The sequence below is a fragment of the Protopterus annectens genome, chromosome 13.part0, assembly GCF_019279795.1.
Source record: "Protopterus annectens isolate FY-2018-M chromosome 13.part0, PAN1.0, whole genome shotgun sequence".
NCBI classification, from domain to species: Eukaryota; Metazoa; Chordata; order Ceratodontiformes; family Protopteridae; genus Protopterus; species Protopterus annectens.
The window spans coordinates 889,859,284-889,871,319 of NC_056747.1; the positions used below are offsets into that span (position 1 = coordinate 889,859,284).

At 44.3% G+C, this 12,036-nt stretch overlaps 1 protein-coding gene across 1 annotated transcript in view; it reads right to left on the reverse strand.

The window, feature by feature from the left end:
* NF1 (neurofibromin 1) overlaps positions 1–12,036 on the reverse strand; it is a 5,218,972-nt gene that overhangs the window by 2,691,970 nt on the left and 2,514,966 nt on the right. The window contains exon 26 of the mRNA XM_044054637.1: positions 134–345. Coding sequence (XP_043910572.1) covers positions 134–345 — 212 coding nt within the window. The remainder of the gene's footprint in view (positions 1–133; positions 346–12,036) is intronic.

A 12,036-nucleotide genomic window follows, 5' to 3' on the forward strand; every position in this document is an offset into this window, starting at 1 on the left:
CATCAAAAACTACATTAAAATGAACTTTAACAGTTTCACTGCTGATTAGGTTTGGTGGTCCTAATCTGATTTTTAAAAGAACTGGAGAAAAATATTAATTAAACATTCAAGAAGAAAAGGCCAATTGACCTACCCACTGTGAACAAGGTACCACATTAGCCAGTGCCATGGCAATAGGCAGCTCTCCTTGGTCACCCATCATGGTAACTAACTCAACCAACCTCTCAAACCGATCAGCAAGTACGGTTTCTGCAAGCGTATCAAATTCTGTTCCCTGCTGAAGGATTTTAGTCAAGACTTCCATGAATGTAGCACGAGTCTGAAGATCTTTATGATACCCTAAGCCTAGAATAGAAAAAGACAGGCAAGTATAAATAAAATGAGGATTTACTTATTCTGTTCTACTGATTTACCTCATAACAAGTTCCTCCATTAAAGTGAAGCAATACAACCAAAATCAATCTTTAACTTCTCAGTAGTATTCAAACAAACACACACTGAAGAGCAGCTTCAGTGCATCATGACAGTATACTAAAAAAGACATAAAAATAAAAGGAGCAAGTTGTACTTTCTAGCATAGTAAACACCATCTCTGAGAAAGTGAAACATGATAAAGACTAAATGACAAATATACTGTTACTGTATTAGACCTGATGGGTTCTGCGGGTGGGTTCATGCTTTCCATTAATAAGTGTTCAGTAAACTTTGCTCGGAAGACTAAGCACTCTTAAATGTGACCTCAATGTACCAAGCATATGCAATGGCACAACTTCCAAAGACATGCGTCTGGAGCGCTTTTCCCTGGTCCTTCGCTGAAAATTGATTCTGTCCAAGTCAGACTTTCACATTTAACAAATGTTAAATAAACTTATGCTAAATAAACAGACAGCGACAACATACGCACATCTAACCCCCAAACTTGTCAGTTCACCACCAAGCACTAGCTAGTAGTACTCCTTGCAAATCATGAACTAAATACATTTGATGTCCACACAACTCGACAAGTAATACACAACTACACACACACACAATACAGGGAATTCCAATATCTAGAGCTCGGTGGAGGGACTGTCCACAAGCAGGGGAAACTGGTATGGCATTTATAGTCCTTTCATATATAAACTAATATGGTAAAAACTCTTATGTAACACATAAAAGCAGAGGCACTTTCTGGCTGGCTATATGGTTGGTTAAACCTCAAGGGAAGAGAGACCTGGAACACAACCCACAGACCAAGTTCCTAGGCCCATAAGTGTTCAGTAGGCTAATGACCGCAAGGGCCTTGTTAAGCCTAGCCATGTATATCAGACCACTGAGATCTGGTGCCCTTGGTAACTGTAAGCAGGGACTTGGGAAGTGAAACATCTACAAATAGGGACCTGCGAGATGAACCATTTACAGGCTGTGTGTGTCCATTAGAGACATTTCCTGTTCTCCTCCATCTGTCCAAGTCACACCTGAACTGGGTTAGGGAGGAAGTCTGCTTCATGTGGATGGGGAGCATGTTCCAAAGAAGGGTAGTCTCTGGGATACATACCCATCTCTCCAGCAGGTCCTACTTTTATCACAGGCAAGGTTTAAGTCTTTACAACGGGTAATTCTGGTGCTGCTTGTTTTGAGGATATGCAGGAGGTCCATCACAGTGGGGTCTGGCAATGCCTTCTATGCCAGGTGTAGATCTCACCATAACAACCTGTAGGAGACAAAACAAAGGGATAAGGCCTTGAGGTGGTCTGCTTAGGACATATTACTTACTCCCTGTATTCTTTTAGTGAGAAACCTCTGTGGACATTCCAATTGTTGGACATGCCTGGTTAAATAAATACCAAAGGGGACACTGTACTCAATGATAAGTCTGATGATTGCCGAATACAGTGAACAATGACTCCCTTTCACACAGATGCTGTACCTTTGTTTATAAGTTGCATAACAGAATGATTTCCCTCCTACTGCAGACATGTGATGGTTAAAGGCTAGATTACCGTCTGTGTGATTCAAGTCCCTGACTACTAGGTCAACTCTTACAGCTGTGTTGTCAAAATGATAATTACCAGGGGTGGATGACTTCTCAAAGGACACTTAAGAATTTCTTGGCATTTTGTTTTAGTCCATGGCTCTGATACTTGTTGTCTATCTGTGTCTGCCCTTCATGGATAATATTTGTGTTGGTGGGTGATTCATTGACAGCTCCTAATTTGTAATCATCTGCAAATTTAGTCTGCCAGAGGCCAATGACACTGGTCTTTCCTTCACAAAAGATGATGTCAAAAAGGAGCGGTCGCAGGACTGACCCTGAGGATCTCCTCTTCTCATTGGCCTCTTTGTACAGGAGGACTCCCTAATTCTAATGTCTTGGGTCCTGACTATAAGCCAGCTGGCCATCCACTAACCTCTTAAATTTGTCAACAATGCCCGAGCTGGGTATTGTGTCAAATGCCTAGGTCAGTTCAAGGTAGGCAGTGTGAACCATTCTGCACTCATCCATTGCTCTGGTGATCTTCTCAAAAAAGTTCATCAGGTTCTGCTCTGAGCTACAACAGAATGGCATTAAATTTACTGATCCCAAGGATATTGCCAATATCCTGGAAGATTGATTCAGTGCAAATGTCACCCCCCTCTCACCTCCTAAAGGGCCCATCTCAATACTGAAAGATTGCCAAATTCCGGTAATAACGGCCACACAAGTAAAAAACGCACTCTCCAAAGCTAAGAATACAACATCCATGGGACCAGATGACAACCCAGGCTGTGTACTACATGAACTACAAAATGAACTAACACCTTACCTAAGTGTCATGTTTAAGCATAACCTCACCTCAGGCTTTGTGCCCACTGAGTGGCGCACAGCTACAATTATCCCACTCCACAAGGGGGAATACACCTTGAATCCCGGGAACTACCACCCCGTCAGTCTGATGAGCCTGATCTGCAAGGCCATGGAACATACTATCTTGGACCTTATAAACAAAGACATTGGCAACCTTCAAACACTGGACCCCATGCAGTTTGGCTTCGTGGAGGGCAGATCTTGTCTCCTGAACCTGACTGACTTCTTCGAATCAGTCTCCAGAACTAGGGATATGGGTAAGGTGGTCCACAACACCTATCTGGACCTCGCCAAGGCCTTCGACAACATCCTCCACTATGGAATCATAGATAAACTTACTAAGCTGGGCATTTATTCCTATGTCATTCGATGGGTTGCCAACTGGCTTACTGACAGAACCCACACTGCAAAAGTAGCAGACTCCAAATCCAGCTCCAGACAAGTGGAGTACCTCAGGGTTCAGTCCTGGGGCCGCTCTTGTTTGGCATTTACGTCTCTGAAGTACAGGCTAACACTCTGGTTAATAAATTTCACAGATGACTGCAAACTGGGAGCCATTATTGAATCCCCAAATTATGTGGATATTCTATAAAAGGCCATTACAGAAACAGATGATTGGTGCCAGTGCCATGGGCTCAAGCTCAATGCCAAGAAATGCATAGTTATATCCCCTGTGGGAAAAAACATGTACCCGTGAATTACCACATAGGTGGCAGTACACTAAACACAGAAAGTGTGATAAGAGACTTGGGGACACAGGTGGACAGTGGTCTCACCTTCAATAACCACATCACCACAACAGTCAGGAAATCATTCTATGTGGCATCCTCCTGGATGTCCCTGGTGGGGACTCCTCTGAAGAACGCTGCAGAGGTGGAGGCTACTCTGGTAGAGCGAGTCCTGATCCCCTTAGGGGAGGTTTCCTGTGTTGCTTGTAACAGAAATGGATGCAGTGTGCTATCCATTTGGAAATGGTTTGTTTGGATATGGCTTTGCCCTCTGCCCCTGCAGCAAAGCTGACTAGCAATTGATCAGTCTTTCTGAATGATTTAGTCCTGTCTAGATATAATCTAAGTTGTCTGTGCACATCTAGAGAGTGCGGGATCATTTCCCCCTTGTTTTGTGAGTTAAAGAAAAAGGTGGGCAAATTAATGAATTGATTGAGAGCCACACTGGACACCACTTTGGTCATGAAGGATGGGGTTAGTCCTGAAGGGCACCCTGTCAGCATTGAAGATGATGAATGGCTCTGTCAGCACTGAAGATGATGAATGGCTCTAACAGCCATGAGTGTTTGTAGCTCGTATACTCTTCTGGCTGAAGTGATGGCCAGAAGCAAGGCTGTCTTCCAGAAGAGAAACTTTAACTCTGCTGAAGATGCTGGTTCAAAGGGGGGCAGGGTGAGCTTTTCCAACACAAAGTTTAGGTCCTAAGCTGGGGTAGGTGCTCTTCTGGGTGTCCTCAAGTTGCTAGCTCCTCTTAGGAACTGTTTGATGAGAGGGTTTGAGAAAAGTGGGTGCTCAGTGTTGAAATGAGCAGAGATAGCAGAAGCATGAATTTTAATAGAGGAAAAGGAGAGACCACTGTGTAGCAGGTTAGCTAAGTAATCCAGGATGACAGGTAGTGAGGGCTATGCCATATCAGCCCCCTTAGCCTGAATCCAGGTGCAAAACCTTTTCCATTTGTCAGCATAAGACTTTCTAGTACTAGGATGTCTAACCTCACGTATAACATCTAGAACATGTTTACTGAGATTGGCAGCTTGATCAGTGGCCAGGAAATAAGCCCAGGCTGCCAAACTGAGGGTCTGCAATTGGGGATGCATGAATTCTCCTTCCCACTGGGTCAGGAGGGTTTGGGTCCGAGAGAGATGACATGGTGGCAGTGGGGAGAGGCTGCGCAGCGAGGTCAGTCTGGAGCAATCAGAATTGTCCTTGGTTTTTCCTCCCTTATTTTGAGCAGTACCCTGGTAATGAGATGTAGTGGGGAAAATGCATAGACCAAGAGGTTGACCCAGTGGAAGGATAGGGCATCCACTTTCCAGGCCCTGCAGTGAGGCTCCCTGGTGCAGAACTTGCTGAGCCAATGGTTGGCGTGGGAAGCAGAGAGTTCAACCTTCGGGGTGCCCCATTTCTGAGTTATTAGGGTGAAGGTTCTTTGGTCTAGCTGCCACTCATGTGGGGCCAGAAGATTTCTGCTTAAGTTGTCTGCCAGAGAGTTTAGAGAGCCTGGCAGGAATTGTGCAAATAGGTGTAGTTGCATGGCTGAGGCTGTGTGCCAAAGGGTCATGGCAAGCCTGCAGAGAGGATAGGAGTGAGTCCCTCCCTGCTTGTTGATATACCACATCACAGTGGTGGTGTCTGTTTTGATTAGGAGCGCCCCTGGGGAGAGAAGCAGCTTGAAAGCTGACAATGCATGCTGGACAGCTAACATCTCTTTTTGATTTGCAAAGGGCTCCATTGACCCTGTATGCACCTGCCGTCCAGGTGCACACCCCATGCATAGTCTGATGAGTCTGTAGTGAGGGTCTGGGTGGTGGACGGTGGTGAGAAAGTTAGTCCCTTGTTGTGGGAGCATGCTGATGCCCACCAAAGAAAATCTTTCCTTAGACAAGGTATCATTGGTATACGAATTTCCAGGTCTTGAGAGTGTTGACACCAAGGGCTTTTTAAGAACCACTGAAGCTTCCTCATATGCAGTCTGGCATATGGAATAAGTAGAATGTAAAATGCCATGAACCCCAGAGCTATCAGGATCTTCCTTGCAGATAACTGGGGTCTGGTGGCTAGTTGAGAGAAGTAGGCTGTCAGGTAGGTTTGCTTTTCTTGTGTAAGTAATGCCATCTGGGATGCTGTGTCCAGGCTTGCTCCCAGGAATATAATCCTTTGGGTGGGTACTAGTTTGGATTTCTTTTCGTTGACAGTGTACCCTAGAGAGGTCAGTAAGGACTTTATAAAAGCCAGGTGCTTGAGCAGCGTTTCCTGTCCACCTGAATTAGGCAGTCGTCTTAAGTATGAGTAAATTTGTATATTTCTTTGTCTGCAAAAAGCAATGGCTGGAGCCAGACATTTTGTGAAAACTCTGGGAGTAGTAAATAAGCCAAAGGGAAGCACAGTGAACTGAAAGTGAAGAGATCCCTCCCTGAAACGTATATATTTTTTGCATGATTCCCTGACTGGGTTGTGGAGGTAGGCCTCTTTTAGGTCTAGGGTGGCTAGCCAAGCATTCTTGGATAGCACAGGTAGTTGCTGGAGGGTGAGCATTTTGAATTTTGGTATCACCAGGAAGGTGTTTAGAATGGATAGATCGAGGATGAGGTGCCCTCTTTTCTGGGTACCAGGAAAAATCTGGAGTAGAAACCTTGGCCTATCTATTATACAGGAACATGCTCTATTGCCCTCATAGAAAGCAGGGAAAGTACTTGCTTTTTCACCTCTGCCCACTGGTTTGGAGGAAGATCTGGGAACCCTTTTGGGGTTGGGAGAGTGTGGAAAGAAAATCTGTATCCCTGGGACACTATGATGAGGACCCAGTGGTCGTTGGTAATGGTGGCCAACGTGCTTGCATGGAAGGAGAGTTTTCCTCCTAAAGGCAAGTGCAGTTGGGCAGATGGAGGGGTGGAAGTGGAGAGTCATTTTGAGTTCTTACCATGAGGGGGGTGGCTTTGCACTCCCTGGGTTTGAAGTGGAGGAACTCCATTGCTTTGATCTCTGCATTCCCTGTGGCTGTTGTGTGGGGGGGTCTGCTTCCCTGGGGTCTGGGCTGAACTGACCTGGAGGGGGCAAGAAAAGACCAGTGCTTGGAGGGGCAATGTCTACTGAACCTGGGTGGCTGAACCTGTAGAAAATCCTTAACTGTCTGCATAGATTAGCTTTTTCTTCCATCTTTTTTAAGATCTCCTCTGCCTTGGTGCCAAATAAATTGTCTTTGTGCAAGGGTGCATCCAATAATTTAGATTTGGCATTGTCTGGTAAGGGCTGGTCCTTAAGCCAAGGATGACTTCTAAGGACAGAAAGGATGACTTCTAAGGACAGAACTGGTGACTACTGCCCTATAAGAAGCTTCTAGGGTGTAAAAAACACAGTGTAAGGTGTGCTTAGTTACTTGACTTGCAGAATGCATTAACTATTGTAACTTTATTTTCTGCACAAGCAGGAAAGGACACTATTTTTGTTTGAGGAGTTCAATAGTATGTTGCTGAAATTTTAGCATATGGAACTGACAATTTAGTGCTCTGATAGCAAGAGTAGCTGAGGTATATACTTTTTTGCCCCATCTATCTAGTGCTCAGCAGTACGATTTTTGAAAAGAAATTTGTGAGTGTCAGGGACTCTGTAATACCCGTCAGGTTTTCTGGGAGCAGGAGGGAGGGTGTCGAGAGTCCAACTAGATTCCATGAAAACATCATCCACAACATCCAGGACAGGAGGAATGGCCAGGGGTCTGTGCTGTGGAAGATCTAAGAATTCTCCGAGTCTCTTTTTAGACTGAGGGAAGTCCTGACATTCCCATTGGAAATGCTGCCTTACAGTATGAAGGGTTTCCCCAAAGGAAAAGTCCTAGGGTGGAGAGGCTGAAGGAATGGATTCCTCTTCATCTGAACCCTCATAAGCAGAGAAGGCTTGCATGTCTTCATATTCAAATGCATCAGAGTCATCAGACTCCTGTTCAGATAAAACTACTGGGGACAGATCTCTTTTTCTTTTGGAAGGGGTAGCTTGGCTTCCCCTGATCAGAATTAAAAGGTCTTCTGCCATTTTAAGCATTTGAGACTGAAGCAAGGAAGCAGGAGTCTGAGATTGGGTCATCGGTTTCTTGGGAATGATTCATACCCTGGGCCTTAGAAACGCAGTAGTTTTCGAAAGAACAGTAGATGCGAAAGAAGTCGTCAGTTTGTGTCAAGAATCGGTAGTGCAAAGTACTTCCTCAGAAGCCGGTGCCTGCTCAGCGGCTCTGGACCCATCCAAGGTAGAGACAATCGCAGGATCCTTAATCAAAGAAGAGCTTTGCGACATACCGGACTCTGAAAGGGTCTCGGTAGCGGCCTGCGAATCCACAGAAGCGGGCAATCAGGGGCTGTGAAAGTGCCTCACTGAGGACCGAAGAACTGACGACTAGCTTAACAGAAGTGTCGTCGGTAGGTTTGGACCTGTGCGGTCTGTCTCTGTCTTTATCCTTACGTTTTTTCGGAAGATCTGCTGACAGATGGCTTACCGAAGCCATATTGGAATTCGAGGACTGTGAGAGAAAATATCTAGCTACAATAAGGGCCCAACGACATATATTTCTGGAGCTGAACAAAGCATAAAAGCGACAGCGAGGAACATCGTGGTCTGGGCATAAGTAAGTGACGCAGTAAGAATGTAAGTCTCGGTGTGGTATTTGCTTTCCATAGGCAAGACAATTGTTAACTTTTTCTAACATCGGTTAGCGCAAGAAAAAAGGATGCCCAATGGGGTACTTGGCTTTAAAAGACTTCAGCTTCAATTTGGAAGACGAAACTCAGGTAGCGGCAGACTGGCAGTCGTCCAAACTGCTTTAGTAGACATTACTTGCCCTTCGAGATGTTTGTTTAGTAATATGAGAGTGCTTTTATCCTGCTGGGTGCTGCATTTCCTAATTATTGCCATGATTTTCTTCCTTCTGGTCCAGGGAGTTTGTGTTTACAAAAAACAGGAATCTCTGTGCCTGTACAGTTGTATCGTATATGATTTCTAGTTAATAGTGACGTAACTAAAGTCACCCATTAACTATGGTACTGGGTTGGATGGTGAGTGTTTCCAGTAAGTTTAAATACATGGTGTGGGTCTCCTGGATCAAAGAGAGGGACCTATATCTTGCAATGAAGTGGTACTGGATTTTGCCTATGGTGCTTTGAACGATGAGAAGTGCACTGTCCTGTTTTACCAGCCTTGAGGTATATTTTTGATGTAAATCAAAACACTTCCACCCATAGTTCCTGTCTATGTAGTAGCTGGTCTAAATGTGTGGAAGGCATTATAACCTTGCACTGGTGGTGTGCTCTTTGCGGCTTTAAACCATGTCTTAGTGACCTCATAGATGTCACCATTCTCTAGGATGAAGAAGCTTCTAGCAATCAGAGTTTTTTGTTTAAACTCCCTATCATTGAGCAGTAACACCTTAAGACTTTCTTGGTTTTGATTTGCTATGTTGGAAGTACTTTCAGTTTGGCACTGCCTAAAAAGGCACTATGGGGAAGGACAATGTTTTACCTAATATCCAAAAGCCTAGAGGGGAGAGGTGCAGACCATCCCTGGCAAAGCAGTGTGGTCTGAGGGCCATCTCCTTCCATGCTGACAAATATTGCGCCCCCTCAGAATGACACCAGAAACTAAGCCAATTATTAAAGTCAGTCATCTTTTGTTTGTATTGTGGCATCATCCTTGGAGAAGAAAAAATACTGCTCAGTGCTAGACTCAGACCAGCCTAAGCCACTTATTCTAAGAGCTCTATGATGTCTCTTCATATAGTCTAGGGAGGTATGTCTCAGGTCATTTACATGGACTGAATCATACTGGTACTCGTGGTCCAATAATGCTGTGTATCCTAGCCACTGAAAAGCAACTGGCCATGACTTTCTCCTTACCCAGCCCAGTGTGGGTTTCACAATGGAGTCTCCAATGACCAGAATGTTGGATTTTGTGATGGCATGCCTTATGGGCTTAGAACTAGAGACTCCGTGACATGTGATTATATGCATTAGTATGGTGGTTGTTCTGAAAGAGTGCATTCGGGGATGGTGAGGGGGTTTGCTATGTGTACTTCATCTAGAAGATGGTTTGAGGTGTAGGAAGGTTACGTTTAAGTGCCTCAGCATATGCGAGTCTATGTGTCTGTTTTGAGTTGTGTGTGATGGGTCCAGCATGTGTACTACTGACAACCTTACTGACATTAGGAGTGCTTTTATGAGAGAGCTTTGCCTCCAGTGGCACTGTGTAAATACATCTCTCACGTACTATATCAGTCTGTTTGAGAATTAACTGGTTGTCAGTAACATGAGGCAATTACTACATTGCCTCAGGATACCCATATCCACCAAGATGGTAATGGAGATAGTCGGGAAGTTCATATCCATGGCAACATACTCTTTTCTGTTTGATTAGACAGGTGGAGTGAGAATATAAGATAATGTCAGGATTATCTGGTTTGCAACTCTGAAGGCAGTGTTTGTCACTGCAAACTTATTGTCCCGTGTGCAACTAGATACTGGTGAAATTTCAATGGTGCTTTTATACGAAAAATGTCAGCTCAAAGTGTGCGTCTATAAAGGGCACTGCCAACCACTTAAGAGGAAACTAATAAGTAGACTCTGATGATTTATGGATGAAGTATTTAAGCAGATATTCTGAAATTAGAAGCAAATAAAGCAGCACTTACTGAAAAGAATTAGCTTGTCAAGAATGATGAAAAGAATAAATTCAGAATTAAAAGCAGTAGAAAAAGAAGCCCAAACCACAGTGGCTGCAGTAATGCTTCATGAAGGTAAGCACTGAAGAGAAAGTGGCAGTAGTACAACTATCGTCAACTGAGATTTTCTTAAAGGAAGCAACAGAAGCAGCCAGTCCTCTAGAAGAACTGCCTTTGATCAAGTTATTTTTCAGTGGGTGGGTGGTTTCAATACTTGATGCAAAATTATCCAGCTGAAATCCAGGTCTTCTTTGGCAACTGCCAGCCATCTTCTCACTGCAGCAAAGCAGACGGCTAGCTATTTTAACTTTGTAACTTGAACCAATGAGGGTAGACACAAAGCATGACTCCTCTACTGGTTTCTGCCACAGACAAAAGTAGATAGATGAACAGATAGAATAAAGGGCAATTTGGAAACCACTTTTGCAAGAAAAAAATCAGCTAATTCTGACAGTCACAATTTTGTGAAAAGACCACATAAGCCTTCCTTGCATATAAAGACCTAAACCTCAGCAATCCTACAGAGTTGTGACCATCAGTAAAACTAAGGGCAGAAATTAAGTTTGCCAAGCCAATGGGCTCTAAAACTGGACATGAAAGGTCTATCAATAGCAAAGCCTGGTGTTGGCTCTGTGGTGCAGAGTGATGAAGCCCTGACACTGACCCAGCTGGTCTAAGACTGAATAGCAACTACAGGAGCCAGCAAAGAACAGTGAAAGTGAGTGGCCAATGTAAGCTCATCTACTCAGGGGAGAAAGAGGTGGTCTGCTGTAATGCCAGCCTTTACTGGAGAGATAAGAGCAAGACATGTACCATATAGGTCAGGTGTGTATAATTTGCTATGGCAAGCTGTATCTATGTGGAAGCTTTGATGCAGCATAAGGTGGAATAAGCATTTTCAAAGGAAAGAATGAAAGACTCTTTCACTAGCAATCAGCCATGAGGGAAGGGGTTAAGGTCATAATCTAGAAAAACCCCGATGGCTGCCTAAAATAAGAAGTTATGTACCTACCATAACGTTCCATATTAGTTGTCGTCTTCTCGCCTTCTTTCTTGCTGGATGGGTTCGGAGCCGACCCTCGGCTCTGACTTGGCCAATACTAAAGCTCGAGAGCTTATTCCACCGGCTTGAGGCTCCCCTATATCCCACAATGCTAGGCGGTAACTACTCAGATCTCGTTTGATAGCTAAAACCAAGCAGTTCTGGTCTCCATAGAATGGAGAAGAGAGAAAAGGAACCCACCTCTATATATATAAAACTGTAGGTAAGCTACCACAAACATAAAAAGGGAGAATAGAGGTGGTAGAACATGTGGGAAGGAAAAAATCCCAATGGAAGATCCCAAATATTCCTATCGGTCTGTCCAGGCTAGGGGGAAGGAGGGCGGGAAGCAAGAAAGAAGGCGAGAAGAAGACAACTAACATGGAACGTTATGGTAGGTACAGAACTTCTTAATGTTAAGTTGTCAATCTCGCCTTCATTCTTGCTGGATGGGACCGTGTCCCTAGCACCTTACCCTGGGTGGCCTATCGGAACAGACTCTTGAGAACAGTGGAACCAAAGTTGGCACGGTTTCTGGAGGCCATATCCAATTTGTAATGCAAAATAAAGGTATGAGGAGAAGCCCATGTGGCTGATGCACAAATGGAATCTATTGGTAGCCTGTCCTGAAAAGCTACAGATGTAGCTAATACCCTAGTTGAATGAGCTCTAGGTCTTGAAGGCAGTTTTTGATGTCTGATTTCATAGATGAAGGTAATTATAGAGGTAAGCCATCTTG